The sequence below is a fragment of the Eptesicus fuscus genome, chromosome 9, assembly GCF_027574615.1.
Source record: "Eptesicus fuscus isolate TK198812 chromosome 9, DD_ASM_mEF_20220401, whole genome shotgun sequence".
Taxonomy (NCBI): Eukaryota; Metazoa; Chordata; class Mammalia; order Chiroptera; family Vespertilionidae; genus Eptesicus; species Eptesicus fuscus.
In genome coordinates this window covers 33,872,832-33,887,490 of record NC_072481.1, presented here as the reverse complement: position 1 = coordinate 33,887,490, position 14,659 = coordinate 33,872,832, and the positions used below count along the sequence as shown (strand labels likewise).

The window sequence follows — 14,659 nt, the reverse complement described above, 5'->3', positions numbered from 1 at the left end:
GGCTGGCCAGGGTGTGCGGAAAGCTTGACTTCCTCCATCGCCGGGGGCAACCCTAGCCTCCTGCTCTTTCCAGCTCTGTGGCTGCTGCCATTTCTGTTTGGATTTATGTATTTTCTATCATTGAAACTTTGTAGCCTTGAGTGGAGGCCTAGGCTGGCAAGGGCAGGTGGAAAGCTTGGCTTCCTCCATTGTCAGGGAAACCCAAGCCACCCTCCTGCTCTTTGTGGCCATAGCCATCTTGGTTGGGTTTATTTGCATATTTACTCCTGATTGGCTGGTGGGCGTGACTGGTGGGTGTGGCTGGTGGGTGTAGCGGAGTAATGGTTAATTTGCATATTACTCTTTTATTAGATAGGATGTACACTACAACCTCATGCTTCAATTACTCAATCAGTAACACCATTCTTGAGGTAGTCATGATTAAGACCTTCTAGTATCAGTACCACAGATCTTTACAGGGCCAGAAACAGATTAGGTTGGATTATACAAACAAAAGAGCTCCGGATTCAATATTATAAGCAATGTTTTCTCCAGAGATAATAGTTTCTAAGGGTACTTGAACTGAACTAAACAAAAAACATTAAAAAATTTCAAACTGTATGCCTTAAATATATATTTTTTAAATCAGCTCTCAAACATAATTCAGGTAGAGGTCTATAGATAGTATTTAGGAATATAGATCCTGGATATATAGTTCCTGTCTTTCTTCAACTAGGGAAAGAGTGTTCATTCAGCTACTCCAACCAATGTTTGCTGAGCACTTATTCAGTAAATGCTGTGTCTAAGTGCTGAGCTGGGTGTTAGGGATGATGATGATTACTAACATGTATTGAGAATTTACCATGTTCCAAGAACTGTACTAGGCATTTTACATGGTATTATTCGTATTTCCATTTTACTTTATACAACTGAAGCACAAATAATTAACTAAGAAACTGAAGCACAAAAAATTAACTAAGTAACTTGTCTAAGTCATGCCAGGAATCAAACTGGTTAGGAAGCCCATGCTCTGGAATACACCGTATTGCTTTATTACAAACTAGAGGCCCAGTACATGAAATTCATACACTGGTAGGTTCTCTAGCGGCTGCAGAGTTCTCTAGGGGCCTCCCTCCCTTCCCCCTGCTGGCCCCGCACCCTGGTCAAACTCCCGGACAACTCCTGGTCGAAGGGACAATTTGCATACTACACTTTTATTATATAGAATAAGAGACATTCTGTGTTATCACAGAGCTCAGAGTCTCCTGTGGAAATAAATAGAATCCAGTATTGTTAAATGTTCTGAGAGAAGGAGATTGAGTGCTCCTAGCTGAGGTGGATATCAGGAGAGGCTTCTTAGAAAAGACTTGCCCATTCCTCAACTGGAACACTGAGATAAAACTACTTACCCTTCAGCAACACTTCAATGATTAAATAAAAGAATTATATAAAGCAGGCAGAGCACAATGTCTAATAATAATAATTATTATTATCACCTATCCTGTTTACTGGCCCAAGACCAGGATAACAAACCAGCTTGACAGGATGTAGCTTTTACTTCCTGATGTTTTTGCTAAAAGGACAGAGACAGGAAGGAAGAAGCTGGTTGAAGACAACCAATATTAACTCCTGCCTCAGCATAATTCACCACCACCACTCTAAGTGACTGAAGCAATTTCTCTGTACGTTTTGCATTTTCACTTCCAAGAACTTCTCCATTTAGCCACTTTACTTTTAGAGCAAGGGTTCTTGAAAATGGTTTCATGACTAGTTTTCAAAGGTCTGGAAACTCTTGAAATAAGTACAAAATGGTATACATAGATACACTTTTTTTTCCCCCTGGGCACAGTTTACAAGTCTTCAACAGATTCTCAAAGGAGCTGCTTGAAAACAAAAACAGGTACTCAAAATATGAAAAATCAGCCCACTAACCTCATGTCCCTGTGAGAATTAAAAATCCTTTTGTCTATAAAATTTTCTACTATAGTCTTCAAAATAAGCTATCACTGAGAAGCTCTTTTGCCTTATTTCAACATTTAACATATGGCCTCTAGTCTTCCATAAACTTTGTGAGAATTAAGTATGGGAAATATTTTAATATTTATAACATACTCTGACTTATTCAACTAACTAACCTATACTGAGATTCTATGGTTTTAGGCAATGAGTGCATTAATTTTTAAACCTATCCAAATGAATAAGACACAGCTCTTGACCTGAAGGAGTTTAAATTTTTTTTAAAGGCATATTTAAAGAAAGACCATAATAAAATGCAGTCAGTAAAAGTTTCTAGAAGTAGATAGGAAAGAGCAACTAGCAATCAACCTTTCAGGGAAGGTTTGACAAAGGAGATGGTATTTAAACTGAAACTTGAAGCATCAGTGCAAGTTTATAAAGGAAAACGTATCACAGACAAAGGGGAACAGCAGGATCAGAGGCAAAGAGAATAAAAGTAGTGGCATGTTGAGGTGAGAAGTAATAAGCCCACCCACCATTTGGCTGGAGAAGAGGGATGAAACTGAATAGCAGATTAGAGCACTATAATGAACACTGAGAGTACAAGAGCAAACATACTGTGACTGCTACCAAGACACTTACAGTGTTATCAGTGTTTACTACCAGGGATGGCTAAGGCAGAAGAATGGTCAGTATGCCAAGGGAACACCAGGAAGGAAGAGCCTTTATGACATACTCAGAAAAGTGAACTGGATCCAGTGGGAATGGGGAGTCCCTAAGGAATCTGAGTTGTACTTTATACATCAACTAGAGGCCCAATGCACGAATTCGTGAGGTCCCTTGGCCTGACCTGAAGATCTGGCCAAAACTGGCGGCTCTCGGACATCCCCCGAGGGGTCCCGGATTGCGAGAGGGCACAGGCAAGGCCAATGGACCCCACAGGTGCACGATCGGGGCGGGTAGGGACGTGGGAGGTTGGCCAGCTGGGGAGGGACAGCAAGAGGACTCCAGAGCATGTCCAGCATGTCCGGCCTATCTCGCTCAGTCCCGATCGACTGACCCTAGCAGCAACCTAACCTACGGATTGGAGCATCTGCCCTGTGGTGGTCAGTGCACATTATAGCGACTGGTCAACCGATCGACTGTCCCCTGGTGGTCAGTGCATGTCATAGCAAGCGGTTGAGGGGCCTTAGCATATCATTAGCATATTATGCTTTGATTGGTTGAAGAGCTGACCGGTCAACCAGACACTTAGCATATTAGGCTTTTATTATACAGGATTGGAGGTAGGATGGTCAAGAAACCCAAAGCAGAGAGTCTATTAGGAGATTATAAGAGTGGTTTAGATAAGACATAAAGGCTAAAACTAAGAAACAGAAGAAAATATGGACAGATTTCAACAAAATTGAGCCAATTATTTTCTCTTCTATTATATAAGCTAAGCAATACAAGCAAATAGTCCTTATGCTTAAAAAGTAATCTAGTGAGAAATCCAAACAAAATAGGCAATTATAATAAAGTACAGTAAGTATAAGACCATGTACAATAATAGGCTATTATGTAAGATTTGACAGGTGCAGGTTTGGGACATAAAAGTAGAGAGGGCTTCCTCTTCTGGAGGAAATGATGTCTAAGGTGAGATTTGAAGAATGAGGAAGAGTTAATAAGACAAAGGAAATGGGAAAGTGGGAATGATTTCAAGAAACATTTCAAGATAGAAGAATAGGAGGAGAGGAAGAAAAATCTCAAGTATGTAGCTTGAGTGACTAGATGGATAGTGATGTCACTGAGAAAGGGAAATAAAAGAGATAAAGAAAGTGGTCAGGGAAAGATTAGAAAGTCATATCCTACTGGATATTCAGATGAAAACACTGGTTGGCAATAAAAATATAAATGCTCAGGTGAGAGATCTAGGTATTTGATATGATTATTACATTACTATCCTTGCTTTTCCTTTTTTTAAAAATATATTTTATTGATTTTTTACAGAAAGGAAGGAAGAGGGATAGAGAGCTAGAAACATCGATGAGAGAGAAACATCGACCAGCTGCTTCCTGCACACACCCCACCAGGGATGTGCCCGCAACCAATGTACATGCCCTTGACCAGAATCGAACCTGGGACCTTTCAGTCCGCAGACCGACGCTCTATCCACTGAGCCCAACCGGCTTTGGCTGCTTTTCCTTTTTTTAAGTTAAAAATAACACACTAATTTAACTTGATTGACATACTTAAATCCCTATGTAGCAAAAGTTGAAGGAATTAGTCACCTAATACAAACAGTTATAAAAGAGAATTTTAACAATCATAATTTTAGCTGGGTAGATGAGTCGCATTATGATTGGAACTGACAGATGATGAAAGTTTATCTACATTTTAGATCTCACCTAAATAAAAACCTAGGGCAAGTATTTTCACAAATGTCAAATCATGTATTCTACATTTATAAAACACTAGAGGCCTGGTGCATGAAAATTCATGCACTGAACGGGGGGTCCCTCAGCCCGGCCTGCCTCCTCTCACAGTCCAGGAGCCCTCAGGGGTGGGAGGCGACCCAGCGATCAGGGGAAGGCGACGCCCCATCACACCTCTGCTGCTGCCACTGCAGGCAGCGTAAGCATTGGCCAGCCCCTGGTTACCTGATCCTCAGGCGGCCCTACAAGGCTTGGCAGCCACCATCCGAGGCTTGTCTGTGACCAGACCTGGGCGGCTGGGGGACTGAGGGGACTGGGGGACTCCGGAGGCAGGTGCGCAGCAAGGCCGGGCCTGAGGGGACTGGGCGCCGCCATTTTGTGGCTGTGGGCACCGCCATCTTTTGAGGGTGTGACAGTCAATTAGCATATTCCCTCCTTATTGGCTGTGGGTGCTGCCATCTTTGAGGGTGGGGTAGTCAATTAGCATATTCCCTCCTTATTGACTATGGGTGCTGCCATCTTTGAGAGTGGGGCATCAATTAGCATATTCCCTCCTTATTGGCTGTGGGTGCCACCATCTTTGCAATGGCGTGAGGGTCAATTAGCATATTCCCTCTTTATTAGATAGGATTTCTACAACTTAAAACCTAAAAAGGTTTTGGAGCTCTATGATTTTCTTAGTAAGACAGTCACAAAATGTTGGATATGTTTTTATGTTAGCTGGGATTCACTAAACAATATTGCCACTAGTACAACTTAACATTAGGGTTACTAAAAGTTAGTGAAAGCTCAGTTGACCAAAATGTAATTAATAATTGCAAATGTTTGCACTGGCAAGAACATTTTACGTATGATGCTCTCTTCTTACTAAAACACACAATAGAACATTTCATATGTTAAATAACTACTGTTGAAGTCAAGCAAGTCATAGAATACTGGTGTCCATTTTCATAGGCCTGAGAGGCACAGAAGACAAGTATTTTTAAATCTAGATAGCATTAATCTATATTACCTAGGAGGCAAAAAATATATATATATTAATGGGCCATTTATGGATCACATGATCATGAAAAGTCTACACACCATTACAGATTCAGTAATCAAACTTTTACTTCTCCTATTCCGAACCACAGTAAAAACTTTTTAAATCTTAATGAGAGGCAGACTAATATAATAGGAAGAATACAGAAGTGAAACTTATACAACCAGCACAATTGATGATTTGATGTGTGAATTTGATTTTTTTTTTTCACGAGTAAGAAAGAAAGTGGGACTATATGATATCCAAGGGGTTTTTTTCTTTTGCTTTATTTTTTACTTCCAATATTAGAGGCTTATGTAATAGGCAAAGGCCAATTTATTAGCAGGAAATAAGAATTTGGTAGAAGGCAGATGTGCTGAAGACAATGACATTTTAAAAGGTACTCAGACTGTTTACAGAATGTCGAGTCATATTGTTCAAAAAGGCTGATCACTGAAATTAATAGTGATTTAAAGTTATACTGTCTTCTGCAGACATTTACCTCCCCAGAATGCATTTTTCCATCTTGCAGAATTTTCATATGGGGATACCCTCTCCTCTACTTCATATGGTATCAGTGGCAAATTACCACCTACCACTCCCAGGACAGAGTTCATGAAAAATCAAACTACAGTATATACATCTCTCACACGATTGTTTCAGGGGTAGGCATGGTGCTAAGCCAGTACAATCAGGTTGAATCTTAGAGGACTTTTCCAGGAACTGCCAGAAGAGAGACATTCCACTAGATTTGAAATTATAAGTACATGAGGCTAAGTATGCTTTAGCCCCCTTGACAACATAATGGGAAAACCCATCTGAGAATGGATCAAACCCAGTGGAAGTGGAAACAAGAAATGGAGAGAGCAGCTCTAGCTGGTTTGGCTCAGGGGATAGAGCATCAGCCTGAGGATTGAAGGGTCCCAGGTTTGATTCCGGTCAAGGACACATACCAGGGTTGTGGGCTCAATCTCCAGAGGTGGGGTGCAGGAGGCAGCCGGTCAGGGATTTTCTCTCATCATTGATGTTTCTATCTCTCCCTCTCTCTTCCTCTCTCTGAAATCAATAAAAATATTTTTTTAAAAAGAAAAAAGAAATGGCCCAGTCGGCGTGACTCAGTGGAAAGAGCGTCAGCCTGCGGACTAAAGGGTCCTGGTTCGATTCCAGTCAGGGCACATGCCCAGGTTTTGGGCTCGGTCCCCAGTGTGGGCGTGCAGGAGGCAGCCAATCAATGATACTCTCTCATAATTGATGTTTCTATCTCTCTCTCCCTCTCCCTTCCTCTCTGAAATCAATAAAAATACATTTAAAAAAAAAAGAAAGAAAGAAATTGGGAGAGCAAGAGAACTGATTATATTATATGAGCCCGAGTATAACGCTATGCTTTAAGCTATCACTACCTCTAAGAGGTCTTAGTTTCAAAAGTCAACAAATTCACTCTCACTTAAGTTAGACTGGGTTGGTTCTTTCTTGCAACTGAAAAAAAAAATCACCACTAAGTTTCTCTACAACAATCTCAAAATAAGTCTCATGGATGAGGAAAGATCATTGCCAAGTTCTTGCCATATAGTCCAGATAAATTATTTAACTACATATGTCAACACCATCAATAAAATAAAGTATCAGTCATTATCTGCATCAAAGTGTTGTGAAGGTAAGGAAAAATAGAGTTTTTGTAAACACAGTGATATTTAAATACAATGCCTTATACATGGAAATATGGTCTCACTTTTTAAAAAAGTAATTTTAGGAGGTCATTTTTACAATGAATATTGCCATAAACTTTCCAGGGAATACAGAAATTAAGAAAATCAATAATACTTGCTATATTTATTTATTTTGTTTTGTTTTAAAATATATTTTTATTGATTTCAGAGAGAAAGGGAGAGGGAGAAAGAAGGAGAGAGAGAGAAGGAGAAAGGGAGGGAGAGAGAGGAAGGGAAGAGGAAAGGAGGAAAAGAGAGAAATTTATACAGTCATCTGTAATTTTACTTTACATACCTTTGTAGGTCAACTAGTTCATTGTTAAGGGTATCTAGCTCCTTAATAGCAGAGAAATCTGCAACAGGACTTGATCCTATGATGTTCTAAAAACAAAAAGTTTACAATTACATATTATTACTATAAAATTACATATGGCAAAGCATTTAAAATGTTTAAAAGCATTACATGCTTATAGGATATTACATTTTTTATGGTATTACTAACAATTTTAATTCATTTAAGAACACCATATCTAGTGCAATTTTAAACACATACACAATTATATACTAAGACATTTTCCCTTCAATTCTCTAACCTATTGTTCTATATTATGTACCATCACTTCAGATCCCAATGCCTTTGTCATTTGATCCTAGCCTGTCCAATACTTTGCAGTATAACAGATATCATATTTATATTTTTTAAATCTTTTTTAAAATACATTTTTATTGATTTCAGAGAGGAAGGGAGAAGGAAAGAGAGATAGAAATATCAATGATGAGAGAGAATCATTGATAGGCTGCCTCCTGCACATTCCTTACTGGGGATCGAGCCTGCAACCCGGACCTGTGCCCTTGACCAGAATCAAACCTGGGATCTTTCAGTCTACAGGCTGATACTCTTATTCACTGAGCCAAACCAGCTAAGGCAGATATCAGATTTATAAAGTACTTTCTCCACTGAAGTATATGTTTCTTGTGGAGATGAATGCTCATTTATTTGTAATTGTATCATCTATCACAGTTAGTACACAAATTTTTATTGAGTATTTGAATTATAATGGTGGTAATTTTACTCAATTCAACAAATATTTGCTTTTGTTAAATACTTTAGTGTCTACTCTAGTTAAAGTAAAACATACTGCTCAGGCATGTTCCATAGTAAATATTAAACTGTCTTCATATAAGACAGCCTTTACATATGGTTCTCTTTCAATAATGAAGGTGTCAAAATTGGTCTCTGAATGGTACTTGCAGTTAGAAAATCTAGCTGGATTTATTTTTGGCTCTGCTATGATCTTCACTGTAAAATAGAGAAGTAATTTCTGCCCTGCCCACCTTAAAAATTAAATGAAATAAATATTACATGTGAAGTCACTCTATAAACTTTGTATTTTATAAATGTAAGCTATTCTTATAATTAACTTCATCAATAGAAGATGCTCTTAAAAGATGGATGGCCTCCCAATGAGCTGCTTCCACCTTGGCTCAATCTTCTTTGTGAAATGACTTTCACACCTCTTCCATCATTCTAACTCAAAACGAGTGACTCACACTTGACAGTCATTCACTGTTAAAAATATCATCAAATAAGAAGAGTGAGACAAACAATTTTAACCTCAAACAAGTTAAAAGGTGATACCACAGATGACTACAGAGGAAGATTAGTATACTGTTGTTGGTACATAGCTTGTGTCACTCCTCAATTGTTGACACAAAAATTAAACACCCATACTACAGCAATAAAATGACATGCAACCAGGAAGCATAAAGTCCACCTAACAGTATATGAAGTATAAGAAGGACATATAAAGAAAAACGTAGCATGTCCCCTTCTTTCAAAATATTTTCTCTCACCCTGTTTTGTACTATACACAAAAACTCCACTTTGGTGCTTTTAAGTAGATTAGAGAGCTTAGGGAAGGCAAGTAAAATGTACACAAAAATCAAGTGACGACCAGGGACAAAAGCATGCTGTTTAGGTATTTTCTTTGCATCAACTTTGCTGCAAAAAAACCCTCTAACTTCAAAATGTATCTTGTAAACCAAAAAACTGCAATGCTAAAAAGACAAGTAAAGCTCTAACTTGAGAGTAAAGAAACTGACAGTACAAGAAAGGCAAAAACATATAATACCTCAATAAAAATATTAAAAAAAAAAAAAAAAAAAAAAAAAAAAAAAAAAAAAAACAAGAAAGGAAAAAAGTAGAGAGCTGCAGAATGGAAAAAGTAGTCCAAACTAAAAAAAAATACAGAAAGGAAAGCAACATTCATAAAAGGATTAATCACAGCTACAAAAAAAAAATGCAATTCTAAAAAATAATCAGATTATTAAGAGAAGAGAGATTATTTGAAAGACAAAACAAATGCTAGTTTTAATTTTTAAGGTTAAAAATTTTGGCTAATAGATAAACAGTGACAAAATCCCATTTTGATGAACTGTACTGATATCTGACATAAACAGACAGGGGTGTCTATGCTCCAGTGAATGGACTTCAAACAAATGTTACATTAAAAACTGTAGAGCAATGAACAATATAATGAACAATATAATTTCAATGAACAATATAATTTCAATGAACAATATAATTTCAATGAACAACAAACTTCAATGAACAATATAATTTGCTTCAGCAAATTCTGTCATATCTGTAATTTGTGTTGGTGAGAGAGTGGGTATAAAATGAAGGCAGCAAGGGGAAAAAACAGTCTATGTAAGGAAAAGAAAGGGTGAAACAGTCATTCCAGAACTGAGATAGTTATAGCAGAGGGCATCAGTACAGACTTGTAACCTTTATCTTTATACGTGGCATCATTTTTAGCCTTCTCCACAACTTAGGGAACCCACGTCCTACATCATAAGAAATGTCCAAAAATTCCTAAAATATTCCCCCCAAAAAACTCACAAAGCAGATAATCAAATATTTATTTTATTTAAAAATAAGAATAACAATTCTTAGAACCAACTTTTGTACCTGGTGGCTATAAATTTCCATTTAGATGACTTAGAAAATATCCAATTTTGACTTCAATGAGATTTGTTTAAATGAGATTTTTCATCCTACATGACAAAATTAATGCAAAACCAAAATATTCTAATGACATTTTAAAGAATACTTTCCTCATACCACACACTTAACAACTATAACCACAGCAATGGTTACTTTATAGATCACAAGAAATTTGCAGATTCAGAGAATGTATTTTTAACAGCAAATCCTTTTAAAGCTCTATTAAGGCCAATATATTGTAAATGCATTATACTTGGAGGGTTTATAGATGAGGAAAAACCAAGACACAACATGGCTAACAATGTAGTTTTGAAAGCTCCTACTGCTGGCCAGAAAACAAAACAGCAAAACCTGTTCCTAGCTGTACAGGTATGAAACTCGGCTGTATGCTCAGGAACAAAGGGTCATCTATATGGTAAAAACCATAGATTTCTCCACAATATGATGTTTTTTCTAGTTTTTTAATTTAAATTTAAAACTGATACCAAGGAATGATAATCTTGATTTTGTTTTCAAAATTATATTGTTTTGTAAGAGTAAATCATCAAATGAAACCCAATAATTTAATTCTTATGAATTTCATTTAAATTTTATACCCTATTCATAAAAATTAATCCACAGATCCAGGAGGGGAAGAATAAGACATTTTTCCAATTTTGAGACTGAAAAATCTGGTTGCCACATGTGTGATGAATGATAGGGTAAACGAGGGACAGCCCAAGGATGTCATACATGCATTCAGTATATCTATAGTCACAAACTAAACCACAAACAGAATACTCCTCTGCTCCTAGCCAGATATATTTCTCCACCATTCTGTCCAAATCGAGTTTGTCATCTGACATAGCTCTTGTTCCTTTCTGTTAATGCATTCAGGTTTTCTTGTAAGTTGTCTTACCTTTTGTAAATTGGCCCTGTCTGATGGTGGAATCATCTCAGGAGTAAGAATATGAGGAGGATCAATGCCCTTTACTAACTTCTGATTGATTAAGTGAAAAGCCAAGGCAAACTGATCCTTTGAAAGCTTCCCACAGTCTTTTGTGTCACATAATGCCCTGTACAAATAAACAAAATGAACAGTATATAAATGCCACAATTACCACTCTAAAAATCTAATGTGACTATGTAGCTATTTAAAAATGATTAGTTGAATTAAAAAAGGTCATACTAATTTGTGGCTTGCCCAAAACTCACTCAAACGTTAGAAGCAAGACAACAAAATAGATAGAGACAGACAGAATGTTGGCCCTGGTGCTGAGCCTCTAATCTGGGTTTGTTTTGTACTTTTTCTCATTAATTTCCACAACACCTACTGAGTAAGAGTTGTACTGGACCAAAGAATCCCATCATTGTCTATTCCCAATATTTCAACATTAAAAGATGTAAAAGAATGAGCCCTAACCAGTTTGGCTCAGTGGATAGAGCATCGGCCTGCAGACTCAAGGGTTCCAGGTTTGATTCCGGTCAAGGGCATGTACCATGGTTGTGGGCACATTCCCAGTAGGGGGTGTGCAGGAGGCAGCTGATTGATGTTTCTCTCTCATCAATGTTTCTAACTCTCTCTCCTTCTCCCTTCCTCTCTGTAAAAAAATCAATAAAATATATTTCTAAAAGACATAAAAAAATGAAACCTAAGTTTCAACAAAATTGGTTCATTAGTGGTATTAGAATGATTCTAAAACAAGCAAAAACTTCCATGTCAGCTTGCTTCCTACAACTCGGAGTAGGAGGATATAAGGATCACCAAGTCAAAGCAGAAACAACAGCTGCAAATGGAGATCACATGTGAAGAAAGGCAGCAATCTGGAAAGCTTTACAAAATCACTTGAAGAGAAACAGCAAATGTTTTATTCTATTTTCTTTTTTTTAAAGCTTAGCTTTCTGAAGTCCTGATCTGTTTGATTCATTGAAAACGAGTATGGCCTGACGAAAAGACTACAGGTTATAAGTTACAGTGTCAAAGAAACACTGAATTTCAGCTTTTGTACTTATTTATTCTTGTGATCTTAGCCAAATTTTTAACCTCTCCAAGCCTTAATTTCGTCATCTATAAAGTGGAGATAACATCCATCTCGCAAGAATACTATGAGAATTAAAGACGAAGTACATAAAAAGTGTGGGCATAATGCCACACCCATGACAGCTGCCATTTTACTGAGCATTGTGCCTAGCCTAGGCACTCAAAAGTGGCAGCTATGATTAGTTATGCATATAATTTTTCCCAGTCTTGGGTTCTTGTTCCTTTCAAGGCAGATCTACTGTCCTCCTTTGTTCAACCCTTTGGTACATGGGCCAATGCTCTAATCACTGAACACACCAGCCAGGGCAAGGCTTGTCTTTTTTAAGGACCAAGTATGTAATTCCAATGTGAAGGTATAAAAGTATACATATGCCCTACATAATTGTACAAATATGCCTTGAAGACACTTTAAATTTCAAATTTTGTATTCTCCCTTAAAAATTTAAGTTTGGCCCTAGCTGGTATGGCTAAGTGGATAGAGCGTCGCCTGTGGACCTAAGGGTCCTGGATTCGATTCCAGTCAAGGGCACATGCCATGGTCGTGGGCTCCATCACCAGTGCGGGTCGTGCAGGAGGTGGCAGATCGGTGGTTCTCTCATCATTGATGTTTCTATCTCTCTCTCCCTCTCCCTTCCTCTCTGAAATCAATACAAATATTTTTTTTAAAGTTAAGTTTGCCCTAGCTGGTTTGGCTCCGTGGATAGAGCATCAGCCTGCGGACTGAGGGGTCTCAGGTTTGATTCTGGCCAGCATGCCCGGGTTGCGGGCTCGATCCCCAGTAGGGGGCATGCAGGAGGCGGCCGATTAATGAATCTCTCTCATCATTGATGTTTCTATCTCTCTCTCCCCATTCTTCTCTGAAATCAATAAAAAGTATTAAAAATTTTTAAGTTTAATTGATATATATAGATGCTGCATTTTAACATTCTAATAACAATTAACTGGCATTGTCAATCTTATAAAATATCAGGTAACCCATTTTCCAGCTTCTCCAGAAGAAATCCTCAGTTTTTCTATAAAGAATTCTGAAACAAAAAATTTCCTACTGATAAATGCCTAAAAATAAGAATGCACAAAACTAGATTTAACACAAACCATACGTTTTTAAAATCCATTTAAAAATTTATTTATTAATTTGAGAGAGAGATAGGAAGAAAGAGGGAGGGAGAGAAAGAGAGAAACATTGATTTGTTGTTCCACTTATTTATGCATTCATTGATTGTTTCTTGTATGTGCCCTGACTGGGATCAAATCTTCAACCTTGGTGTATTGAGACAACGCTCTAACCAATAAGTTACCCAGACAGGGTAAATCAATTTAAATAAAGTCTTACCAAATGTGGGCTAGTAAGGCAGAAGGTAAACCTGTCTTCAGGAAGATTTCACGGACTTCCAATCCAGAAACAAATCCATCCATATCTTTATCAGTTTTCAGGAAGATTTCATCATATTTAGCTTTTTCTGAAGGTGATACAACCCACTACACACAAAAATAATTATATATACACACATATACATATATAATATTTCTGCCAAAATAAAACAAACTTTGAAGTGACATCTTTCAACACATGACAGTATCTGTCACAAATTCTGAGCAATTTTACTCCACTAACTACTAAGTATAGCAACAGTATATCATTTTCATCAGATCCCTGACTAAAATGTTGTGGTCAACAAAAAATTAGAGAAGAAAAATATAGGTCAGTGGGACTACATTTATAGATGCCCATTTTTTTATTTTTAAGTAGTGAGTAAATTCAAGCACAGTTAACTCTTGACTTATGACCAAATGAATATGGGTAAGTGGAGAGTTTGTATAAACAAAATATTCAGATAATTCTCAATCTCCAATTTTTATAGTTTCATTCACCATTACTAACCATATACAAATTGGCTGACTTGCATAGCCTGTCATTATTTTCCTTTATGCAACCTGACAAAAAGCAACCTGAAAAAGGCCTTGTATAACCCAAAATTGGATAATTTGAACCCCAAAAATCAAGAGTTAACTAGAGATTAAACAAATAAAAACACCTATTAACTATGCCAGGGCAAGCATTCCAGATTAGTATAGAGTATCTGCTACCTCCAACTTTAATTCTAGGTATATCAAGGCAAAGCCAATGAACCATCCATATGATCTAAGTAAGGTCAAATGCAGAAGGATTACCTATTTTCTTTGGAACATCACATTATGCAGATTCAATAAAAGGGAGCTCTAAATCTTGATCCCTTTGATTGCTCCTTCTATCTTCATCAAGCAATCAACTGTTCAATGCCATGCAGTTTGTTTTTTTAAAATAAAAGTTTTTGAACACTGATAAATCTATACCTGTCTTAACGGTCCTTTGGTAGGTAAAATGCCTACAGGTGGTAAGGAGTGGTAAGATTCCTTTGCTGCTGAAGTGGGGATCAACCGCATAGAGCCTGATATACTGACCGTTTTCCTCTTTGAAGGTGGCACCAAGGCTGGAGGCAAGGACATTGGCACAGGTTCTTTCTCAAGTGCACAGTATACCAAAAACATGGCCTTCAAAACAGATAAACCAGGGTC

General features: G+C 37.5%; 1 protein-coding gene across 4 annotated transcripts in view; it reads right to left on the bottom strand.

Moving 5' to 3' along the window:
* The window catches only part of EPS15 (epidermal growth factor receptor pathway substrate 15), a 118,352-nt gene that overhangs the window by 59,047 nt on the left and 44,646 nt on the right, over positions 1-14,659 (bottom strand). For 3 of the 4 annotated variants that reach the window (XM_054720576.1, XM_054720577.1, XM_054720574.1), the window contains 4 exons: positions 14,438-14,635; positions 13,437-13,582; positions 10,982-11,138; positions 7,372-7,457 (listed from right to left, as the gene is read on the bottom strand). In XM_054720576.1, coding sequence (XP_054576551.1) covers positions 7,372-7,457; positions 10,982-11,138; positions 13,437-13,582; positions 14,438-14,635 — 587 coding nt within the window. The remainder of the gene's footprint in view (positions 1-7,371; positions 7,458-10,981; positions 11,139-13,436; positions 13,583-14,437; positions 14,636-14,659) is intronic. The other variant, XM_054720575.1, reaches the window with a different exon arrangement.